The sequence below is a fragment of the Monopterus albus genome, unplaced genomic scaffold (assembly GCF_001952655.1).
Source record: "Monopterus albus unplaced genomic scaffold, M_albus_1.0 scaffold147.1, whole genome shotgun sequence".
Classification (NCBI taxonomy): Eukaryota; Metazoa; Chordata; class Actinopteri; order Synbranchiformes; family Synbranchidae; genus Monopterus; species Monopterus albus.
In genome coordinates, this window is record NW_018128027.1 from 1062524 (window position 1) to 1085194 (window position 22671).

General features: G+C 41.6%; 1 protein-coding gene across 3 annotated transcripts in view; it reads left to right on the plus strand.

Moving 5' to 3' along the window:
• LOC109968319 (probable palmitoyltransferase ZDHHC14) overlaps positions 1–22671 on the plus strand; it is a 73637-nt gene continuing 50966 nt past the window's right edge. Inside the window, exons 1-3 of one of the 3 annotated variants that reach the window (XR_002276081.1) lie at positions 1–549; positions 1183–1477; positions 18113–18273. Coding sequence is in view for 2 of the 3 variants with exons in the window: in XM_020614497.1 (XP_020470153.1) it covers positions 1236–1477; positions 18113–18273 (403 nt within the window). In the remaining variant the exon portion in view is untranslated. The remainder of the gene's footprint in view (positions 550–1182; positions 1478–18112; positions 18274–22671) is intronic. The other 2 variants (XM_020614497.1, XM_020614496.1) reach the window with 2 other exon arrangements.

Genomic DNA, 22671 nt, shown 5'->3' on the forward strand with positions numbered 1-22671 from the left:
TCAGTAGAGATTTCAACCTCGGTCGGAGGGGGCGGAGCGGGCTGGGAGGCGCTGCTCCACTCCCATGTTGCTGTTTGTTTGCGGGGTGGCGGCGCTGTGTGCGGACAGGGACACGTAGTGAGCGGAGGGTTGTCGACTGGTCCGCCTGCACGCCTCTGGTGGAATGCTTGCTGCAACTTTTTCGAAAGCAGAGCTGAATGTTGAAGGTTTCTGACGTCTGGTTACCGACTTTTGCAGTGAAACACCAGGACATATGGCTGTAAGGTCCTGCTCGGGTCGTGTTGTGCGCAAGCATTCACAGTGTCTTGTTTGAGCGACAGACAGTCGGGATGCTGGCGCTCGTTTGAGAGCACCCCGCTGTGTGTTCTCCGGATTTCCCTTCCCTTTTCAAACCAAGTTATTCTTTGGCGACGACCAGGCCCATTTAAAAGTCATTTTCACACTGTAAACTTCCAAAAAATGGTATTCTTCGCTTTGTCTTCGGCTCGGAACAAACCTGGATAACGAGAGGAGCAGCTACGTGACGACGACCAGCGGTGTGCTCCGTCGGTAAGGCAGCGCTTCAGCTGCCGCTACGGCACATACAAACACATCGGGCTGTGGAGCCTCACTGTCTGTAATGTTAATGTGGCCGACAGCAGTGGAAGAGCACACTTACGTCTGCATTTTAGCTCCAGATTAGTGAGAGATTTGGAAGTAAAATAGCCAAGTCAAAAGCGTGTAGCGGGTGAAGTGAATGGCCATCAAGCTAGTTAACCTAGTAGCTAGTTAATCGCTAAAGTCGGCCAACGTTAACTTACCAGTCATCTCAACTTGCTAGCTGTGTTAGCCTTAGGAGCACCTTAGGTTCAGTTTAAAGCTAGGCAGGTTGCTTGCTTTCAAAGATTAATCTATGCTATGTGTGAACTGGCAGTGAAGTTAAGTGCCAAGTTAGCTAACGTGAGGTCCGCTAAACCTGTACTACTATCTATATTTGTAGCTTTAACGTTGCCTAACTCACATAAAGCGAGATAGGTCTTTGGAAAACTACACAAATGTAAAGTGAGCATTAGCTCTACGTTGTTAATACCAGGAAGTGTGTCTCATACTTTTCAGTCACAGTGTTCCACCCTATGCATTTGTCTGAAAAGTTATGAATTTGGCTTGTTGCTTAACTGAACTGGGTTGTTTTTTTCCCCACAGAGGCACATCTGCCCCAGGGGTTATCCAGCTGTGCCGATTTTCATCAGCAATTGATGCATCTCGGGGTATCTGAGTCCATGAGAGAGTGTGAGTACAGCCAAATAAGCACTCGCAGCTCCACACCGATGGAGACCCCGTACAAGAAAAGGACCTCAAGGAAGAGGAAGTGGGAGTCTTTCCCGGGTCGGAGTAAATTTTACTGTGATGGGAGGATTATGATGGCCAGGCAGACAGGGGTTTTCTGCCTCACCCTTGTCCTCATTCTTGTGACTAGTGGACTTTTCTTCACCTTTGAGTAAGTATTGTTGAAAGTATGTTGAGTCTTTGTGCGCCCATCTGCTGTGGACTTATGTACATTGACACTGTGGATTAGGGATTTCATTTCATGTGCTCAGTTGTCAGAGAAAAAGTTCAGCTATAGGTCAGTTATATCACCAGTATCAATCTGGAGAGGGTGTCTTGCCTGTGATCTCAGAGATGTCGTCTGGATGTTGTTAATAAGTTTCAATCAGGTTCTAGGCCTTGTCACAACACTGAGTCTGCATTACTGAAGGTCCATAACGATATTACTATGGCCCTTGATGCCAAACGCCCCGTTATTCTAGTTCTTCTAGATCTATTGGCAGCCTTTGACACCATTGACCATGCAGTTTTGCTCTCCCAGTTGGAACACCTTGTCGGCCTGAGAGGCGTGGTTCTAGAATGGTTTACTTCTTTCCTGTCCAACTGAACCTTTTCTGTCATTATTGACGATTCTTCCTCGACCATAGCCCCTCTTACCTCAGGTGTCCCCCAACGCTTGATTCTGGCCCCGTTGCTCTTTTCTTTAAATATGTCACCACTTGGTTCAATCATATCAAAACATAATGTTCATTTTCACTTTTATGCAGATGATGTTCAAATTTACGTGCCATTGATACAATGCGATTCTAATGCACTTGCCCCGCTACATAACTGTATTCGCGATGTTAAGCAGTGGTTATCGCAGAATTTCCTTCATTTAAATGAGAGCAAGACTGAATACATTGTTTTTAGCTCAGATCCAGCTGCTGTTGTATCGACTTTAGGTCCTTCAGCCCCTTCATTCATGGATACCGTGAAAAATCTTGGCGTGATATTTGACAGCAGCCTAAATTTCAATTAGCAGATCAGGTCCGTGGTTAAATCTAGCTTTTTTTTCTCCTGAGACTCCTAACGAAGGTAAAGCCCTTCTTATCGCACTAAGACTTAGAAAAAGTTATCCATGCTTTTATCACCTCGCAACTTCACTACTGTAATGCCCTCTATGTTGGAATCTCTGTCTCTTCTCCGGAAGCTTCAACTGGTCCAAAATGCTGCGGCTCGACTGTTGTCGAACACCCCCAGGTATGCCCGCATCACCCCTGTTCTTCTTTCACTACACTGGCTGCCAGTACAGTTTAAACTTGAGTTCAAGGTGCTACTATTTGTATTTAAGTCTATAAATGGCCTTGCTCCTCCATACCTGTCTGATCTTTTGCCTATTTATGCTCCGCGCAGAGCTCTGCGCTGCTCAGAACATCAGTCCTTGGTTGTCCCACGGTCTCAATACAAAAAATGGGGCGATCGTTCTTTTGCTGTGTATGGCCCCAGACTCTGGAATTCTCTACCGCTAGAGCTACGGTCCATAACCGAGCTGGCGGCTTTTAAGTCAACTCTAGCAACCCACCTTTTTAGACAGGCTTTTGGTGCTTAACCCATCTTACCTCATCCAACACAGACATTTTAACTTGTTGTTTTATTCCAGTTGTATTCTGGTATGGAAGTTTTTTTTTACTGTTTCTACCTTGAAATTCTGTGTTTTATATTGTTTAGGTTTTTATTGTTTTAGTAGTGCTTTTTAGCACTTATACATGTTCTGGGGTGAAGCACTCTGAGTTATACAGTGCTATATAAATAAAGTATTATTATGTCAGTACAAACTGGTTGGGATTTTGGTAGAGGCTTCTCTGTGTTTAGGATGTATAGAAACATATGTATGTAACAACACAGTAGAGGCAGTGTGTTTTTCTAGTGTCTGTTACTGATGGAATAAGATGTGTCATTTCCTTTGAAAAGGTGTGGGTTTCCTGTCTTAATTTGTTTATGGGTTATACATGCCCTTGCATGTTGTATTGAGCTTTAAAACAGGGCAGCCAGTTCTGTGCTGGATTTACCATTTTTGTGTTGGCACATTGTTCTTGCAGTCAGAGTATCCTCCAGCTACAGGGCTTGTCTTCCAACCACTGTTTGCAAACATTAATTAAAGTATTCTCGAGCAAGATATTGAATAGTGGCTGACCCATGTACCATGTGTAGCAGTTTGTCCTTTCATGCTAACATCATGAAAGGTTAGTAGAAGCTTACCTTACCTTACACTTTATCATTTGTGCTCTTTTTTTTCTTCTCTTTAGCATGTTTTTTTTTGATATAGCAACAGCTTCTGGCACAGAGTATTAGCATCCACCCATGTTTGCCAGCCTCACTATCCCCAAAAGGGCCCTCTGTCTTTCTCCCACTGGTAGAACAACCTGTACTCAACAGGCAGCATGTCTCACCCAGCCCTGCAACCTCATCCTGAATGTCCTAAATTGGCCCACTGTGACAGAATTGCATGATACAGCAAGTAGGCACACACACTTACCTGAATGCTGCCAGCACAGGAGCATGCCCCGAGAGATTGTACATTATCTCTGCCCTCTTGCGTCCTAACTAATCAGCCCGTCATCCTTCATCTCAGAAGCCTCATCTATATTAGATAAGAATCCTGCTCCATCATGAGATCTGTTGCTCAGTCAGTCTTTATCAGGCTAAAGTGCTTCGAAGCCACAGAAAGCTTAATGGGCAAACCCAGAGGTTGATGGCTGCTGTTCACTATCTGAACTGTAAAGATAGGCCATGCCTAATGATAACACCGCTTTGCTTAGTTCACCTGTAAAACCTAATGCAATCCAGTACAACAGCTCCATCATCAATCCTGCATTTGCGAAGCTTATGAATGTTTTTGTTCTTCCGTTTGTTTATTATTGTGTCTGTAGTTGTGGTGTGTTTTGAAAGGTGTTTTTAATCTTCTGGCCCTCCAATGTAATGTAAATGTTGTGCCCAAAATATTAGAAACACTTGAATACAACACCACCCACTACAACTAAAAGTAGAATTCATGGCAGAACTGTTGTATGGGATTGTACTAGACTATACAGATGTACTTAATGAAGTAACTATTGAATGTAGGAGTAGCTATGAATAGTATGGCACACAGTCCTTATTATTTGTTTAAATATTATAAACAAAACTGTGGCTGTATGTGTGTGTTTGTACAACATTGTCCTTGTGTAATTTAGAACATTTCACATGACTTAATTTGATGTAAGATTAAAGTTTTTTTTCCTTGAGATATTTACTAGGCGGTATAAAATGATTAGTTGGTTAATTTACTAGTTTAGACAAAGATAATTGACTAATTAAGTCTTCGAGTGAAAGTACCAAATGATCTCTAGTGGCATCTTTTCCAGTGTGTGGATTTACTGCTTTTCTCTCTAAATTGAATTGTTTTGAACTGTTGAGCTGTCAAAATAAGATTTAAATGCATCACCATGTGCTTTGTAACAAAACCACAGATTTTAGACATTTTATAAACCAAATGATTAACTAATTAAATAATCAACAGATCTATAATGTTAGGCTAAAAAGATGCTTAGGGGTTCATTTAGAAGAATAATTACAATGAAATTCAGTCTTGGCAGCCCCTCAGATATTGCAGCAATACAATAGTAATATACATATATATATTTATATTAAAGAGCCATCCCTGGCAGGCTAGTGGTTAAGGCGCAGCACTCTCGCCGCTGCGGCCCGGGTTCAAATCAGGGTTGCGTCAGGAAGAGCATCCGGCGTAAAACACGTGTCAAATGTCAACATGCGAGTCGTCGGTGTGACAATTTGCTGTGGCGACCCCTAAACGGGAAAAGCCGAAAGTGACATTCCTTTCCTATTAGAGATTGACAAGGTACAACACTAATGCTCCAGCAAGGGGGAGCCAGGATACCAGTACAGGGAGCAGATATCATTACCCCCACAATCGGAGATTGGGTACCAAGCCCCAATAACAAGCCCAGATGAGCTTAAATCAAGAGCAGCTGACCTGAGATTGAAGATCACGAGCAAGATGGAACCGCTGTGGCCAACAAGCTCATATACACCACACCAACCGTCATCCTTGAGATGCTTGGCTATAAGTTCAACAAATGCCATAAGGAACAGTATCCTCCATGGAGAAGGAGGTTGGAGACCAAGATCAAGGCAGCAAGGAGAGAAGTTGGCCAGCTATCAGAATTGCAGAAAGGCATGGTGAAGAAAGGGGTAAATGGTCTTTTATAGCACCTTTCTACGCTTTCACAGCACACTCAAAGCGTTTTGACATTATTCGGCCATTCACCCCTTCGCACTCTCAAATTCACACACCGGTGACATCACTGGGAGCCACTGGGGGTTCAGTGTCTTGCTCAAGGACACTTCGACACGTTGACTGGACAAGCCAGGAATCGAACCACTAATCCTCCAGTTAGGAAACGACCCGTTCTACCTCCTGCCTCTGCACAACATGAAAGCTCCTGTCAGGCCTCATAGCAGCTAAAATGGGCGGGCACATGGCTCAATACATGAGCAGGGCTCAGAAAGGAATTGGTAGTAACACCAGAGGAGCAAAGCACCAGCTACTGTTTTATAAAGTAGTTACTCGAGACTGCAAGACCAGACATACCAACCTGTGCATTGCCTGGATTGACTACAAGAAAGCCTATGACTCAGTGCCTCACACATGGATCCTGGAATGCTTGGAATTATACCACATCGACAGGACTCCAAGAGCCTTCATCAAGAACTCAATGGGAATATGGAAAACAACCCTAGAGGCCCAACTTCAAGCCAATTGCACAAGTCAACATCAAGTGCAGTATCTACCAAGGAGATACTCTGTCCCTGCTACTGTTCTGCATAGGCCTAAACCCCCTCAGCCAGATCATCACCAAGACTGGTTACGGATACAGACTATGGAATGGAGCAACCATGCCCCACCTCCTCTACATGGATGACATCAGGCTGTATACCAGGAGTGAATGAGACATCGACTCATTGATCCACACCCACTAGGCTCTACAACCAGGACATCGAAATGTCATTCGGACTGGATAAGTGTGGTCGAATGATAACAAGGAGAGGAAAGGTAGACAGAACTGAGGGGATTGTACTACCAGAAGGCAACATAGCAGATGTTGAGGACAGCTACAAGTACCTTGGGATCCCGCAGGCAAATTGGAACCATGAAGAGGCCACATGGAAAGCAGCAACTACTAAGTACCTGCAGAGAGTAAGGCAAGTCAGCTGAATGGAAAGAACAAAGTCCGGGCAATTAACACCTACGCCCTGCCGGTCATCAGGTACCCCACTAGCATAATAAGCTGGCCAAAGGAGCAGATAGAGGCCACTGACATCAAGACAAGGAAGCTCCTTACAATGCACGGCGGGTTTCACCCCAGATCCAGCATCCTGAGACTGTACACTAAGCGGAAAGAAGGAGGCCGAGGATTAGTGAGTGTCAGAGCCACTATCCAGGATGAAACAACAAAGATTCATGAATACATCAGGAAGATGGCCCTGAGTGATGACGTGCTTAGGGAATACCTGAGGCAGCAGAAACCAGAAGAACATGGGAAGGAATAGCAGGAACCCTCATGGAAGGACAAACCCCTGCACATTATGTATCACCGTCAGATAGAAGAAGTGGCTGATATCAAAAAATCATACCAGTGAATCCTACTGAAAGACACCACAGAGGCACTAATCCTGGCAGCACAAGAACAGGTTCTAAGTACAAGATCATTAGAGGCAGGAGTCTACCATACCATTAATGGCCAACCAACCGGACATAGTAGTGGTGGACAAACAGAAGGTGGCGGCCGTAGTAATAGATGTATCAATCCCAAGTGATAGCAACATCAGGAAGAAGGAACACGAGAAGGTCAAGAAATACCAAGGGCTGAAAGAAGAGCTAGAAAAAATGTGGAAGGTGAAGGCACAAGTGGTCCCCGTGGTAATAGGAACATTGGGGTCTGTGACCCCCAAACTGGGAGAGTGGCTCCAACAGATCCCAGGAACAACATCTGAGATCTCTGTCCAGAAGAGTGCAGTCCAATTATTCCATTAGTCAATGTTATGGCAGGGCCCCCCCCCCCGAGGGGGGGGGGGGGGGGGGGGTGGGGGGGGGTGTATATGCGTGTGTGTGTGTATATAAGTACAAATAATAATATATACAAATACAACAGCATATGTAATATAATATAATATAACATTACAAATAATATATACACTATTTAAAATACAGTAGCATTATAATGTTTTTAAAAGTGCAAGTGTATGTTGCACAATAAAATAAAGATTATGGTAACAAAATAGCAACAGTAAGCAGTGTAATAAAACAAAGGATAAAGATAACAAAAGTGCACCAGTATACGATGTACATAGTGCACAATAATCGATGTTGCATGGGAATTTCCTGTTTGACAGAGAATGCTGAATGAAAACCATGAGCATGTAAATGAGTAGTATTACACATGAAGGGTCTGATTCTTGCACAATAAAATATTGAATTATTGCATATTTATTGCTCCCCTTAAACTTTAGGTGTCGAACATGACAGCAAATAGTTGGTAGTGAAACTTGTAAGGGTTTTGTAGCTCTTCCAAGATGGCAGGGGTTCAAATAAGCTGTGTCCTGGCTGGGTTGGGTCTGTACTAATGGTGGTAGCCCTTTTGTGTTGTCAGCTACCATATACCATATCCAAGCTTGGGAGCTCAGATCCTGCAATCCTCTGTGTGGTTTTGACCACTCAGGCTGGAGCATTGTGGTCCTCCTGTGTGGAACTAGCATACCACACAGTAATGCAGTAAGTGAGGACAAAGTGATTCAGGTTTGTTTACATCTCACTGTATTTCTTGTGCGTCTTGTTCCGTCTTTTTTAGTATGCCCTATGTTTACAATTCTACACGACACGGTCCTATGCATCTATTGGCACTGACCTATGGACCACTTCCTCTCTGAGTACATTGTCACTTCAGCAGAGATACCGACATAAGCCATGACCAAAGGGCAGACTGTAGGAGAAAGGGCATCACAGACTAAAGCCTCCAAATCTCTTGACTATGGAACAGTTGGTAAAAATAGAGAAATGGGAGAGAAACGTACTGCAGTGTCCATTTGAACCTGGATGTTGCCCGGCATCCGTGTGGAGGATGCCAGATGCTTCCTGGTGATACCTCTCCCCCCAGATGGCTTAATTTCCTACACCCTGACCAGCCAGTGGAACTCGGCCCAGGGTAGTGTCCTTTGTTCAGGAACACCATGCAACCACAAAGCCACTTTTCAGCTTAACACTGCTCAGCTGTCCATGCCCCCAGGCCGTCTGAGTCCTTCTGACTTCCCTCTCTCATCAGCTGAAAGGAGACATTTATCAGACAGGACGGTAGTCACCAGACCTGCATATTGGCTTCTGTTGTAGCAGTATTTGCAAGGTTGTTTCTAGCCTTGCTGGTGCTGCCTGTTTCAGTGCTGCAAGAATGGGATAGGCTTTAAAGTTTTTCCTGCATGTTTAGTCACGTCTAATTGATGTCCTGTAGCCATTTTATTTATTATGGTTGTCGAGAGCAGTACATTGCCTGGGAGCATGTGCTGTTTGACGGGCTTAATTAAAGGGAAGTAGTTTTTACCCTCTGCACAGCAAGAATGTTCAGGAACTAGTCACATTCCCCACCAAAATAATATACTACTATAATAAATTAACTTTCCGCTCTAGAGCAATTGGAGCAATTTTTTTTTCCCAAGTTATTTTTTTCCCCTCTTTTACAGCTTGCTGGTAATTCTAAATAGCAATTTTTGGCCAGACTAATTGCCAAATCCTGGTTTGGTTCAGAAGATTTGAACTACTTAGCAGGTGATCCTGTCATGAATCCCATCAGATAATTATAAACCAGGCAGACAGGTTTCTACTTTGTAGAGAACAACATGCAAACTTGCAACCACATTGAAATCCCTGGGACAACCTGATGAGTAAGCTACATGTTATGTAAACACAGTTTTCACTTTGTAGTTGTTTTATCATTCAGGATATAGTGTATTAGGTAGTTATAGTAGGTTTTTGCTATCTGCGCACACCCACATTACCCCTGTGTAACTTCAGTCAGTCGTACCAGTCGTAATTTAGACAGGACAGAAAGCAGTTGTCTGAATATGTGCCTTGTTTGGCCAGCCCTGCTTATTTAAGTGTGACTCTCTCAGCAGTTTTTAAAAGAATGATTGAGTTTTACTGTGAAAAAGGAGCGACAGGGTAAAGCTATGGCAAGGGCACAACATTGATTGAGTTTTGCATTTTATTTGCAGGTAAAATGTCAAAAATGGAAAAAGTAAATACAAAAACAAATTTGTGTTGGCAGATTTTTTTATGATACAGAACAAAAACTAAAATAAAACCAAACAACAAAAGATCAGTTATGTCTGACTTAAAACTCTGAGGAAACAAGAAAGGAAAGTACAGCATACATACAGACATAAACACTGAAGTCCTGAGTCCTATTGTGCTGTGGCTCGGTTGGTTCAGAAATGTTCTAACCACAAGACTCATTGTGGTCTGTTAATTTGGCCAGTTGTTTTTAGTCGGCACAACAAAGATGGCATGTAAATTATGCCACAAGTCTATAGTCTTTAGTGGTAAGTTGTCTTCAAATAAGTCTTCTCTGTTTGCAGGTGCAGGTAATGCCAGATGTTGATGCTCAGGTTTTATAATGGAACAATGCCACTTTAAGGCGGGATAATCCAGTTTATCCACAGGTGTTAAGAACTGTATAAATGGACAAGCTGGTTGTTCTGTGGGGGCATAAAGAAAACCTTGTAACCCCATAAAAGGCACCAACTTGGGGGGTTCAATGTCTTGCCCAAGGACACTTCGACATGTAGACTGCAGGCACCGTGATTCGAACCTCCGCTCCTCTGGTTGGGAGACGATTGCTCTACCCACTGAACCACAGTTGCCCCCAATCGTGGTTGTCAAATAAGCCTGAAGCCTTCAGTCAGCCCTGCACCCTCTGCCACACAGCTTTCCTGCATGAGCACATCCACTCCCTGTGCCAGGGATAATTGAATGCATGTCATATACTGGGAGGTTATTCTTCCAGATTTGGAGTATTTGGAAACTCATGTGACCACTGCAGTCCTTTGAGCCACTGATATGCACTACTGACATCTGTCTGAAAGGTGGCAGGAAATCAAAATTCCTCAGGGTAGTCAGACAGAAATGTAACCATTTGCAAAAGTATGTCATGTTCACTTGTTTCATTGACAAATGACTTGGCCTACAGCGAAGAGGAAGTTCATGTTCTGCCCTTGTCTGCCATAAAAAGCAATCTGAATGTAATAAAAGGCAAAGCTGACAAAGCTTTGTATCCATGTAGCACAGATGAGTAATGAGACTTTAGAGTAAAAGGCCACAAAGCCAAGTGCTTCAGATACATTTTAAACAAAACCTTAAGCACATTTTAAACACATTCACGTATTTGATACTGCATCAGGGTTGGATAACATCTCTTGTCACTAAACTATAAATGCAGGCCCATTTGCTGTGTGTGTGTGTGTCTGTGTGTGATGAAAGTTTGACAGACTTTTTGGATATCACAGCATATTGATTTCCTTCAAAGCTTTAGGAAGAAGAAGGTAAAGGAGGGTGCAGTTTATCTTGGGTGACAGTGAAAGGACAGCCAGTGAAGAGTGCTGAGTGAAGCGAGTGTCACATGGTTACATCAAGCAGAGGTGTAACTCCTAGCTGAGTTTGAAAAATCTGGTTGGCATCATAAGAGAATTTAGTGGGAAATGTGATCATGGTAATCTGGATTGGATTATTGTTGAGATTTGCACACCCTTTGGGAAGAAATTTCAAAAGAAAAGCAATCCCAAACTCTTTTCCATGTGCAGCAACATAGCTGCTGCACAGGTTAATATATGTCAGTCTTTGTGAATCAGCAAAGTTATCATGTAGCACGCTCAACCCTCAGAGCATTATTCACATACATACAGCTGACTGTCACATTTCAGGAGACACTGCTGACGCATAGTACCAGCCGAGGCAGATGGGACCCTGCGTCACTACTTAGAAACTGAGGTTAGTCTTAATCTTGTTTCTTTGTCATCAAAAGGAACTTAACATATAAAAAAATCAAGGAACTCTATAAAGTAAAACTGTAAGTGATAAAATAAGCCTGTCTTATGACTCCTATCTGGAGTATGTTCCAACAGGCAGCTACTGCAAAGGCCAGCTGAATAATTCCTAAAAACAACTTCATCTTAGTGGCGATATTCTCTTGTAAGTATATTTACCATATTTTTTGTACTGATATACATGTAAATCAACGTACTTTATTGATTACGGGCAGTCAGTAATTTACATTTTGCAGTGAAATCTACAGGGAAGCTGGTTTTGAAAACTAAGTGGTGAAATTTGAACACAGTTTTTACTTAGGAGATGTATACATTAATGTATAATGATGGGTAGAAATGACCAATGTATCCATTCAAAATTGAATCTACAGCACAATAAAATGTGCAGAAAGTAAAGGGGGTCAGAATATTTTCTGAATCCACTGTACACGTTTAATTATTTCAAGACCCATGTTCCTGTTCATATATTTACTGTCCCTAAGGCTGAAATATAAAACTATACCAGGACCTGATAGAGCCTATATAAGTACCAGGGGGTGTAAGGATATAATCAGCTCACGGTGAAGTTTGACACTTGGTACAGGGCTTAATGGTTCAATACGCATACAATAAACACAGTGAGAATGAAAACTAGTGTCAAAACTGCTTTCAAACAATTTGTTTCCTATTCTGTAGATTAGAGTGTGGTTACTGGCTAGTATAACTAACCTTGGTGAACTTCGGGGTCAATAGCAGATTGGTCAAGAAAACACATCTGGCCTATTGCCCCCTCTTGCGTTAACATAAATTCCATGGGAGTCTTGACTTGATATTGTGATCTGTTTTTCATTTTTATGATGCATATTGTGACATCTTTGAATCATGATGTATCGTTCCACAAAGCGCTGTTACACCCCTAGTAAGGACATTACCCACCGAGTCCTCAACTCGGATTTCTTGTGTGGTCAACTTCAGTCTTGGCTCCGTTTTTCGGAACAAATCCAGCAATAATTCAGTCTTCACCCTCATCTACCAAAATTGCTTGTTGAGACATTTAAATGGTTTGTGTTGAATGTCATCATGTTGTCTCTATCTCGGTGAATGTCTCAGTTTCTTTTTTCAGTCTTGGAGGCTTCAGCTAACTCATAGTGGCAGTTTCCAGGGTAACCACATTCCCTTTCACAATTTACCATGTCTGACAGTAGATACTGTCCGTCTCTATGGCAACAGCCTCCTAAAGTCCCAGTTAAATATAAGATTTGTGATCAAACTAAAACTGAAATGACGGTGTAACTTTGGAAATGTCCAGTTCCTTGTTTTTGTCTTAAAAGATTTTTAGTCTTTACTGCTCTTGTTCAGTGACTGATTAAAAAAGCTGTTTTTCTGGACATTGTCTTTATGGGGAGCTTAATCCAAGTTGATGCCTACCTGCAGCTCATCCACATTTCTTTATTGATCCACGTTTACAGAAGAAACAGGCTTGATGTATCTGTTCTCCTCTCTAATGGCTTCATTGTTAAAGCTCTGTCTATTTGTACAAACCTGTCACTTCCTGTTGCACACAGCTGCCTTTTCATCATGTTCTGATCTCTTATACATTGAGGCACAGCTTCTGAGGACAGAGGCAGCAGTTTGTGAAGCTCTCCTAGCCTTCTCCATCACCACTTGCCAGATGCCAAGTTCCAAAATAGAATCAGAATCAGCTTTATTGGCCAGGTGTGACGGACACACGAGGAATTTGACTCTGGTACATCGGCTCTCAATGTGCAAACAGTAAACCAGCATAAGGCGGTGTAATATAACAAAATAGCAGTATTAACATCAACAAACAGTGCAAACAATGCAGAAAAAGCATTGTATTGTACAAGTATAAACAGACAGTAAACAATGCAGACAGTAAAAAAGGAATGTTCATTGAAATGAGATAAATAGGGATAAAACAGAGAACTTAAGACCTAGAGACCTGTACGAGTCTGTATAATCTGTATGAGGTATATTTACAGGTATTGCACTGAGGGTTATTGTCCAGTCATACTGTCGTGGGTTAAGTGTTCATCAGAGTGACAGCCTGGGGGGAGAAACTGTCCCTGTGCCTGGTTGTCTTAGTGCACAGTGACCTGTAACGCCGTCCAGAGAGGAGTTCAAACACATTGTGTCCCAGGTGTGAGGGGTCTGCAGTGATCCTCTCCGCCCTCCTTTTGACCCGTGAGGTGTACAGGTCCTCCATGGAGGGCAGACTCACACCAATGATCTTTTCTGCAGTCCTGACTGTCCACTGCAGTCTGTACTTGTCTTTTTGTAGTGCTAAATGACTTTTGTTAATATTTGACATTCCAGTGGGCAGCTTGACTTTCTCACTGACTGTTTCAAAGCCATTCAGATCTTGGTTTTAGGTTAATTGTTACAACTCCCTCATCCATGGTCTGCCAAGCTTTTGACAACTGTAGCGATTTCCCATTAGCATGTTTAACTGGTGGATTCATTAATGTGGTGTGGCCAATAGAGAATAGACTAAATAGGTGGATGAAATGATATCGGCTAATGACATCACATTTTCTGCTTTCCAGGGCCAGATGCAGACAGAGGCAAGCTGTGTCCTGTAGCCCTGTAGTGCTATCAAAGACCGGTGTTGATCTGTGGACTTGAACAGTGTTTGTCAGTTCAGTAACAGTTCAGATGGGCCGGTCAAACAGCAGGTGTGTTTTGTTGTTTAACATTTTATTCAGAAATACTAAAATATTACCCATCTGGTTCTGCTGTCTCTCATTTAATGTTCACCCAACCTTCACTCTATGGCATTTTTGTTAATTATTAAAAATATTTAATGAATTTGTAAAAAATTGAATACAACAGCTGAATCAGGCTACTTAACTGTCAGCTCTTTTTTTAGTTGTTTTTTAGAAAAAGAAATGCATTTGATACAAGTGTTTGCTAAAGGTGGTTAATAGTGTTTCCTTTCTCAGTCTCTCCTGTGTGATACAGAAAGGGAAGCTCTGTATAGTTGGTCCACTAGGAATCTTGTTCTAATACAAAAAAAGCAACACATGGTAGGAAAAGCCTACACGCTTTAGTGTGGATATTTGTGTTTAACCTGCAGCTAACAGATGGGGTGAGTTGTGTTTGCTATGTGGTGATGTTACATTTTTTTTATACACTTAAAGTTATAGTCAAGAAACAAAGACCTGAGTTCTTTCCCTGCGTGACTAGAGGAGTCATCCCTTTTCAGCATTTTCTAAGCAAATGTCCTCTCAGCATGGCATAAATGGCCTGACATCTGCTGGCATTCTCTTTTAATTTGTTTCCTCCCTGGACATTAAAGCAAACTAAACATGTTTTCAGTAAGGCAGTATATGAACTGAAGACATATTGAACACATTTGTTTAGGGCCCCTAAAGCATTTTTCCTTGTTTATATAACCTACATTACTGTTGCAGTAGTGATGTATAAAAGTTAAAATATGAGATGATAGAACCAGATTCTTACTTGGTCATATAACGATGTCTGTGGAGTGGTCTGAATTCAAAGACGAACAGATTTGTGCATTTGTTGTAAGCAGTGTTTGGCGAGAAAGTGTTTTAATAAGAAAGAGCAACAGAGCTGTGATTTATTCAAATGGCAACATGTTTGGAAAGCTATAATCAGAAAGATGGTTTGCAGCACTGCCCCAGGCAGATGGGAATATGCCCTGTGTTAGTGTACAGACAGGATGCAGTGGCAAAGAATCACAAAGCATTGAGCACTGTCTTTAAGTGAGTGGCAGTGTATATTATAATGTATGTCAGTGTCCACTGAGTACATTGACCTTGGAAAATGTGCTGTGCAGTGTTGTCCTGCTTGCAGGCCCCTGCTGATGTCCCAGAAAACCCAGCGTTTTTTGCTTAGTCCAGTCTCAGCCCAGATGTAGAGAACAGCAGGAACAGCCAAGGTACGCTCAGAGGGTGTAATGGCATGAGTTATTTACAGTGTTTGTCACAGCTTAATCGGTTTTTTTTTAGAAAACATGAGTATTGTCTGCATCTAGTTCAGATTTTTTTCCTTTTCTTTTTTTAAATAAAAACAGATGTTCCATATGCTCTAGCATGCAGCCTCTTGTTTGGTTTTGCTTGAGATAAGACGTTTTTCTTACGGACAGATCACACCATAATGAACTGGTTCACTCGCAGCTCACAGGCAAGGTGTGTCTGTAAAACACCTGAGAATATGGTGTAATGCCAGCCACTTGTGTTTATAAAATTAGAAGTTTTCCACAATTTTTTGGCTGACCTTTTCCCCCTGGCTGAAAGGCAGGCATCTCCAGCAGGTCAGGGCACAGCAGAGAGTGTAGATGATGCTAGATCTCTAGTTAACACATTAGCAAATATAAGGCTACATTCACTAGGGATGGGGTTCAGTAGCATTTTATGGAATCTGAATCCAGTTCCAAGTCCCCTTTTGAATCCTGTATTGAATCTGATTATGTTCATTATTTCTTATTAGATTAAGTTTGTCAGTTTAAAAAAGTGTTTAACTTCATTTAGCATAGCAACAAATTTGACCTTGCATAACAAAAGATAAAATATTTAGGAATCTATCTTTTGTTAACCATGCTAATATCACAATTGGCCGTTTTATTTGTGCTTATAGACCATTTACCAGGCAGTCTGCCACTGACACTAACAGAAACTACTAACTATCAAACCTAAATCATGGACTTTGTGCTGAGCTGAAGGGTTGTAGTGTATTTTGTCACTGCTCTGTGGGTTTCATCAACCCTGTTCTCACTCATGTTTCCTTGTCCTGTGTTTGCTGCTCACCGGGCGACTGCGCTGCAGCTGCAGAAGCTCAAAAACGACAGTGAAAATATTATTAGTTGAAAGTTGTCAAGTTCATAATGCACTATAAACACACCAGTTCCTATTTTAACATTGTGGACACTAGATGAATTTTTAGGACTTGTTGTTCTGTCCTGAGTACCCTCCCAAAAGTACTGCATTTTGCAATTGGCTCATTTAACTTATGTATACATACAATAAGCATAACACAACAATATTGCTGAGTTTCACCTATTTGTCTTTTTTTTTTTTTTTTGGGCAAGTTGTGTATTGTCAGAGAGGACAAACAGTGTAAACTCAACAGAGCCGTGAAGCTTTACAAAGCTGAGTATTTTACCAACTTGGAACTGGATTCAAAACAGGACTATCACAACCTATCGTTAACATTCACATTGTGTGCCCTAATGTTCCATTTTGAAATCCCCCAACCCCCCCAGATCAGAACAAAATTGGATTTGGTCTGCTTCAGCATGTAATGTGAATATAACCTACATAACTGCTCCAGGTCTGTATTTACATCCACCCCTTCCATTATTATTGTTGGAACCCTACATGGAAATCCTAAATATAGTTTAGCTTGGTTTGTCACATTAACTGGTGTTGGCATAGATCAGCGGATGCAACTGTCCTCCCATGGTGTTACCATCTGAAGGCTGGTGAGATGGTGTCATAATAATATAATGCCCATCAGGAACCTGTGCACTGTACATGTTTTTAAAAAAATGGCAGTGCTTTGCTAAATTTAAAGAAGGGCTGCTTGTTAATTTCTGTAAATTATGTAACATTTGTGTTAGTCCCAAAATTGCAGTTGAACAATGGCCACTGTCCATTAATCAATTAATTATTGCAGTCAGTTCAGCTTTAAGCATTTTTAGTCTGTTGATGATCTATAGTCATGTTTTTCTCTGCATTACTTTTTAAATTGCAGTCAATCATGGAGTCCAGTGTGATGCACTTAGTGAATGGCAGTAATGCAAGTGTTGTTCATTATTCAGTGTAGTCTAGCATCTTCCGAACAAATGGCGCTTCCCCTACAGAGGTCAGCAATTAATCAGCTGTACCTGGACTAAGTGAAGACAATTTGGAAATGATCCAATTTAAAGGATTCGAATTGTCTTTAACATCTGCTACTGAAAGTTATTTGAAACAAGTATATTTCTGTTGATAAAAGTTTATAGATACGTAAAAGTGTGATTTACAGAATCTGTTTCCCTTTGGCACTTTATTGAAATAGATGAACAGATGAAAAAGCCTTTGTATAAATGCAGCTTTCACTGAGAAGCTTTGCTCAACTCAGTATAGTTTTGCATTTCTCAACAGCATCCCTCCAAACAAATGGTTACCACATGTTTGTTTACTTGGTCTCGAATGGCAGATCCAGTCCAGTAGACCAGCGACTAACAACTGAAATAGGATACAGCAGCCAGTACCCCACACCTCTGGGACTAAATGCGATTACTCTAACAACCACCTGCACCATTGGATGTTTAATGGAATTATGCTAAATTGTCTCATTACAGCAAATTACAACACAGGGGCCTGACCCTCGTGTGCACCTGTTTGTCTGTTAAGCGGTTATATCCATTTACTTATCATAAAGCAACAATCACACATTAACACTCTCTCAACCTCAGGGCTTGCTCAGCTGGCATTCAGACTTGTAATAGACTCTGTGTTGTGTACTAATATGTATAATAAGAAGAGCAGTATGTATTTGAGAAGACGGACTCCTTCCCCTCAGGGCTCCCAGCTGATGTTTGCCCTTTAAACTCTCAACTTCTTGAACGCCCAGTTTTTTATTGCTCAACAGTCAGAGAAAACCACATGTTTCTTGCTTGTTTGTTGCTTATTTATCTTTTTCTCCCCCTCTCTTCCTGTCCTACCAGTTGTCCGTTCCTGGCTCTGCAGTTAACCACAGCCATCCCAGTGATAGGTGGTGTGCTGTTTCTGTTTGTACTGGGGACACTGCTGAGAACCAGCTTCAGTGACCCAGGGGTGCTGCCCAGGGCCACTCCGGATGAAGCAGCAGATCTTGAGAGGCAAATAGGTAAGACTGCACACTAATGACAACAATTGTTTTTTGTATGTCAAAAAAGTCTATTTGTATATCTTGTAATAATCCACCCAGTCAGAGCTTATGTTTACATCTATTCATGATATTGTATTTTTCTCAGAGTAAGCCTCTGCATGACACCAGTACAGCAGAACTTGTGTGCCTTTACAATCTCCATGGTGCGAAGTTTATGTGGCCGATGAGTCTGTATAGCCAAACAAATGGGGATCAGGCATTCTGATTTAGACTGAGGTAAAGTGCTGGTGCTGCTTTGACCAAATGGCCCTTGATCTGTTTGTGAAAAGTCAAACTACCAGTGTATTAGGAACCATTTGTCATGGAGTAGCTGATGACAGTTTGGGAAGTGGGTTCAGTCTTTTTGCCACCTGTCTCACTGTTCACATTCCATTGCATCACTTTTAGGCATAACTAGTTTGTTAGATTATTGTATATGTATCATTGCAATAAGCACAGTATGTGGATACAGTTCCTGTTCAGATGTTGCCGATTGTTTTAATACCAGTGTGATTTCAGCCCAAGTAACTGCCTGGTAAGAGTTGACAAATAGCCATTCAAGGTTTCCTTTTTTCTCCAGTTTCCTCAATACTGTGTTAAGTAAGGCAGTGCCAAAGCAGTAAAATCATTTATGAGCTGATACATTGTATAGGGTCACCACAAAGATGCAGCCATCAGTCACAGTATAACCTGCAATGGTAAAGTTTTGTTAGAGTGCGGTCAGCTCAAAGGCCCTTTCAGAGGAGAAAGGGGATGCCATGCTCAAGTTTACGCTGGTAATAGTGCCACTTTTAGTGCCAGACATTCTCCCAAAGTGTCCTGCTGCCCTATAGGTAAGGTTTTACATTTTAAACCACCTTTTTATAAGACCCCTTTGAAGTTTAGGTGATTTTATTTGGAATCTGAGGCTTGTGTTTCCCAGCGTCTGTCCTTTCCATGCTTCAGGCCACTGAGGCCTCATTAAACAAACTCTAGACTGGCTTAATTAATCTCATTAGGAGACGTGAAAGAAGGGAAGGTCAGCACAGAGAGCCTGGAATAGTGGGCTGAAACAGCACTGTGCAAAAGTTCCCGTTTGGCTTTTGTGCTGTGTGAGTCTCTAACATAGCAGTTTGTTGCTTCTAAACAGCATTCTGTTGTTCACCAGCGAATGATCTTTGCCATGTTGTTCCTTGCCTGTACCCAGATCTGCTTGTGCACAGGTGGTGAAATGACAGTGTGGATAAGACTTTCCTTCCATCCATTAGCTATTTCACTTATCCTGAATATGGTCATGGGGGGCTGGAGCCCGTCCCAGCTGACAGGGGTACACCCTGGACAGGTCGCCAGTGTATCACAGGGCTGGTGCCTAGAGACAGACAGACACACATACTCACACTCACTCCTTCGAGCACTTTAGAGTCGCCAGTCAACCTAGACTGTATGTCTTTGTGGATAAGAAAAATCTGTTCTGTTTTTCTACAGCATGGTTCTTATTTTTGCAGTTTGCCTGTCATTTTCCTTGGTTGTAGTAACATTTAGCCTATTTACTAAGATGTGTGGCTGCAGGGCATTAAACAACTTTACAGTGGAGTCTAAAGGGCATCATTACCACATGCAGAGTTTAAACAAATCCAGTTACAACTATTATCAAAGCCACTCAGATGTTAAAAAGTAAGGTTAACATGGAAATGCCTACCCAAACTGTCAGCTTAATCATAAAACAGATTTTAAATCTTTAGATCCTTGCTTCACTTTGACCAACTATTTAGTTTAAAAGCATGGGTGCAACATGTGTTTTCTTGGAGTGTTTTTCACTCCAAGAAAATCTGTGATGAATGTGGACTTCAAATGGGTGTAGTATGTCTTAACTGTAGAATAGCCTGTAACCACAGTGGTCCTACTGTAGGTCATGATGGTCAATCCACATCCAGTCCCATGGCTTCCATAGACTAATACACTGCTTTAATGTTGGTGCTGTTGAAAGAACCAGACTGGTAATAGTATGAGGACTTTATAGACACACACAAATGCAGGCACATGAATAATCATATAGGTGATTTGTATCCTTCAGATAGAAATGTAAGATTTAAGCTAGTGAGAGATTAAGGTCGCTGCTATTTCCCACAGCCTGTAAAAAGGCAGAAAAGCTTTATTAAAATGCGTTTTATTCCTAGAGTTGTTTACTGCTCTGTTGCTCTTTCTTCCCTTTCTCTGTCTTTATGTCAATCTCTGTCAGTTTTTGCATCTTAGCTTCTCTACAAGCAAACCCTGTTGCTCTGTGTTTCAATTCAGAGCACTTCTTTCATCCTACTTTTTTGGGGGGGGTTGTGACTAGAGTTGTTTTTGGCAGCCTGTTTTAATTTTAGTTTTAGTCTAGTCTTTGTGTGAAGCTGTCATTTTAGTTTTTATTAGTTTTAGTCACATTCATACTCTTTTTAGTCTAGTATAGTTTTAGTCGACGAAAACTGATGACATTTAGTCTAGTTTTAGTCAGTGAAAATTGTATTTTAGTCTCTTTAGCAATGCAATTCTATTTAACCTAGTCAATATAGTACAAGTACCTAGTAGTATAGATGAAACCAAAAGTTTCTTTGAGCCAAACCCATTTCAAACAAGGTTATCTTATTATATTATTGTTAACTTATAGACTCAAGAATACATCCAATACACATGTTGTGTGATTTTGTGGCCACATTTCTCCCCATCTGTTGACGTCTTCTAAATAATACCGCGAGTGGGGCTTAAGGAAGTGACGTCGCCTGCGTCTGCGCAGTGCGGCTTGATGCGGCCCCTGAAGCGAAACACAGGAAACAGAAATACTGCAAAATAATAATAATAACGCGACTGAACGAGACGAAATAACGTTATAACATTTCACTTCGTTTTGGTCAACGAAAATAAAGAGACATTTTGGCATAGTTTTTATTTTGTGAACCACATTTAGTCTCGTTTTTTTCGTCAACAATATTGCATTATACATTTAGTTATAGTCATTGTCACACGACCAGCATTTTCGTTGCGTCTTGTCTCATCTTCGTCACGCGATAAAGGTTCATTGACGAGGATATTTAGTCATAATTTTCGTTGAGGAAAGCAACTATAGTTGTGACACACCAAGCCGACGATTGACAGTCATCACCATCAGGTTGTCAGTGAGTGTATCTCCAGGCTTGTTCTCAATGTCCCGCGTTGTTGGCACTAGTCGGAACCTGTCAGCGGCTTTTAAGCTGATTCAGTGTGTTCAGCATCGACTGGTCAGACCTCATCGGTGAGAGAGACCACTCTGGTTGTTCAACTAAGGGAATCAGTGCAATAGTGGAGAAATGTTTAGCAAAGCTCCTTCAGCCTGTCACTGTTGTATTCATGATTTCACACATTTAGTGCAGTTTCTCCTTGTTTTTCACCTCCATGACCGACTTTCTTCTTCCACAGCGTGAAGACTAAGGGCAGAGAATGGCAGTGTCATTTACAACTTCTTATCAGACATGTTCTTGATTAGAAGCAGTTATAAACATGATTTGTTTATGCTTGTATTTCTGTAGTCCAGCTCTTCTACTTTCCCTTTCTGATCGAATACAGATACCGCCAGCTGCTGGTAGGTGGAGTTATTTCTGTCACGCAGGGGTAGAACGTGCATGTTAGTCGGCCATTGGCTGGAGTCTGTGCTGTGAGTTCAACTGCCATTTTTTCAACCTGGCTGGTCCAGACAAAGGCAATGTGAGGCAAAGCAACTGTCAGGCTTCGTTGTTGCTAGTTTTTTCATGTCGGCTTGTTGTGTCTCTTCCCATTGATCCTTTTGTCCAGTTCTGTGAAGTGCAGTGTTGTTTGTTTCTATCCAAGGCGTGATAGCTTGACATGCAAGAAGATATCACATCTGTAAGCTCTTAGCCTGATCATGCAATCCCATCCCAAGGCCCAGCAACAACCAGCCCTTTAGTGTCTTCCAGAAAAAAACACTCAAATCTTTCCCTTACCAAAACCCTGTTCTTTTCTCTCTTTTGTGATACTTATATTTGCTCTTTTCCACTTTGTCTTAAAGTTGTGATTGAACTGTTTTGAAACAGTTCTAAATATCTGCTTTAACCTGTCAGTGTTTTTTTTTTCACTTACTCATAGTGTGTGTGTTTGAACATACATGCTCAGCTCCTCATTTTTCTTCCTAGCCTCTTCCTCTTATTTACAATATTTACACTCATTGTTGGTCTTTGGTTCTTGTTACCATTGCTAACTCTGAGAGATGAGACAGTCCAAGTAACTTCAAAACAGTGCTGATTTATTCAAAGGATCACAGGTAAAATTAACATTACACGCTCAGGTATCTTGCACCTCCAAACTGCACGCAGGCAGATGTAAGATGAAAGACCCTGAACCCACCAGGCCTATACATTATATCCC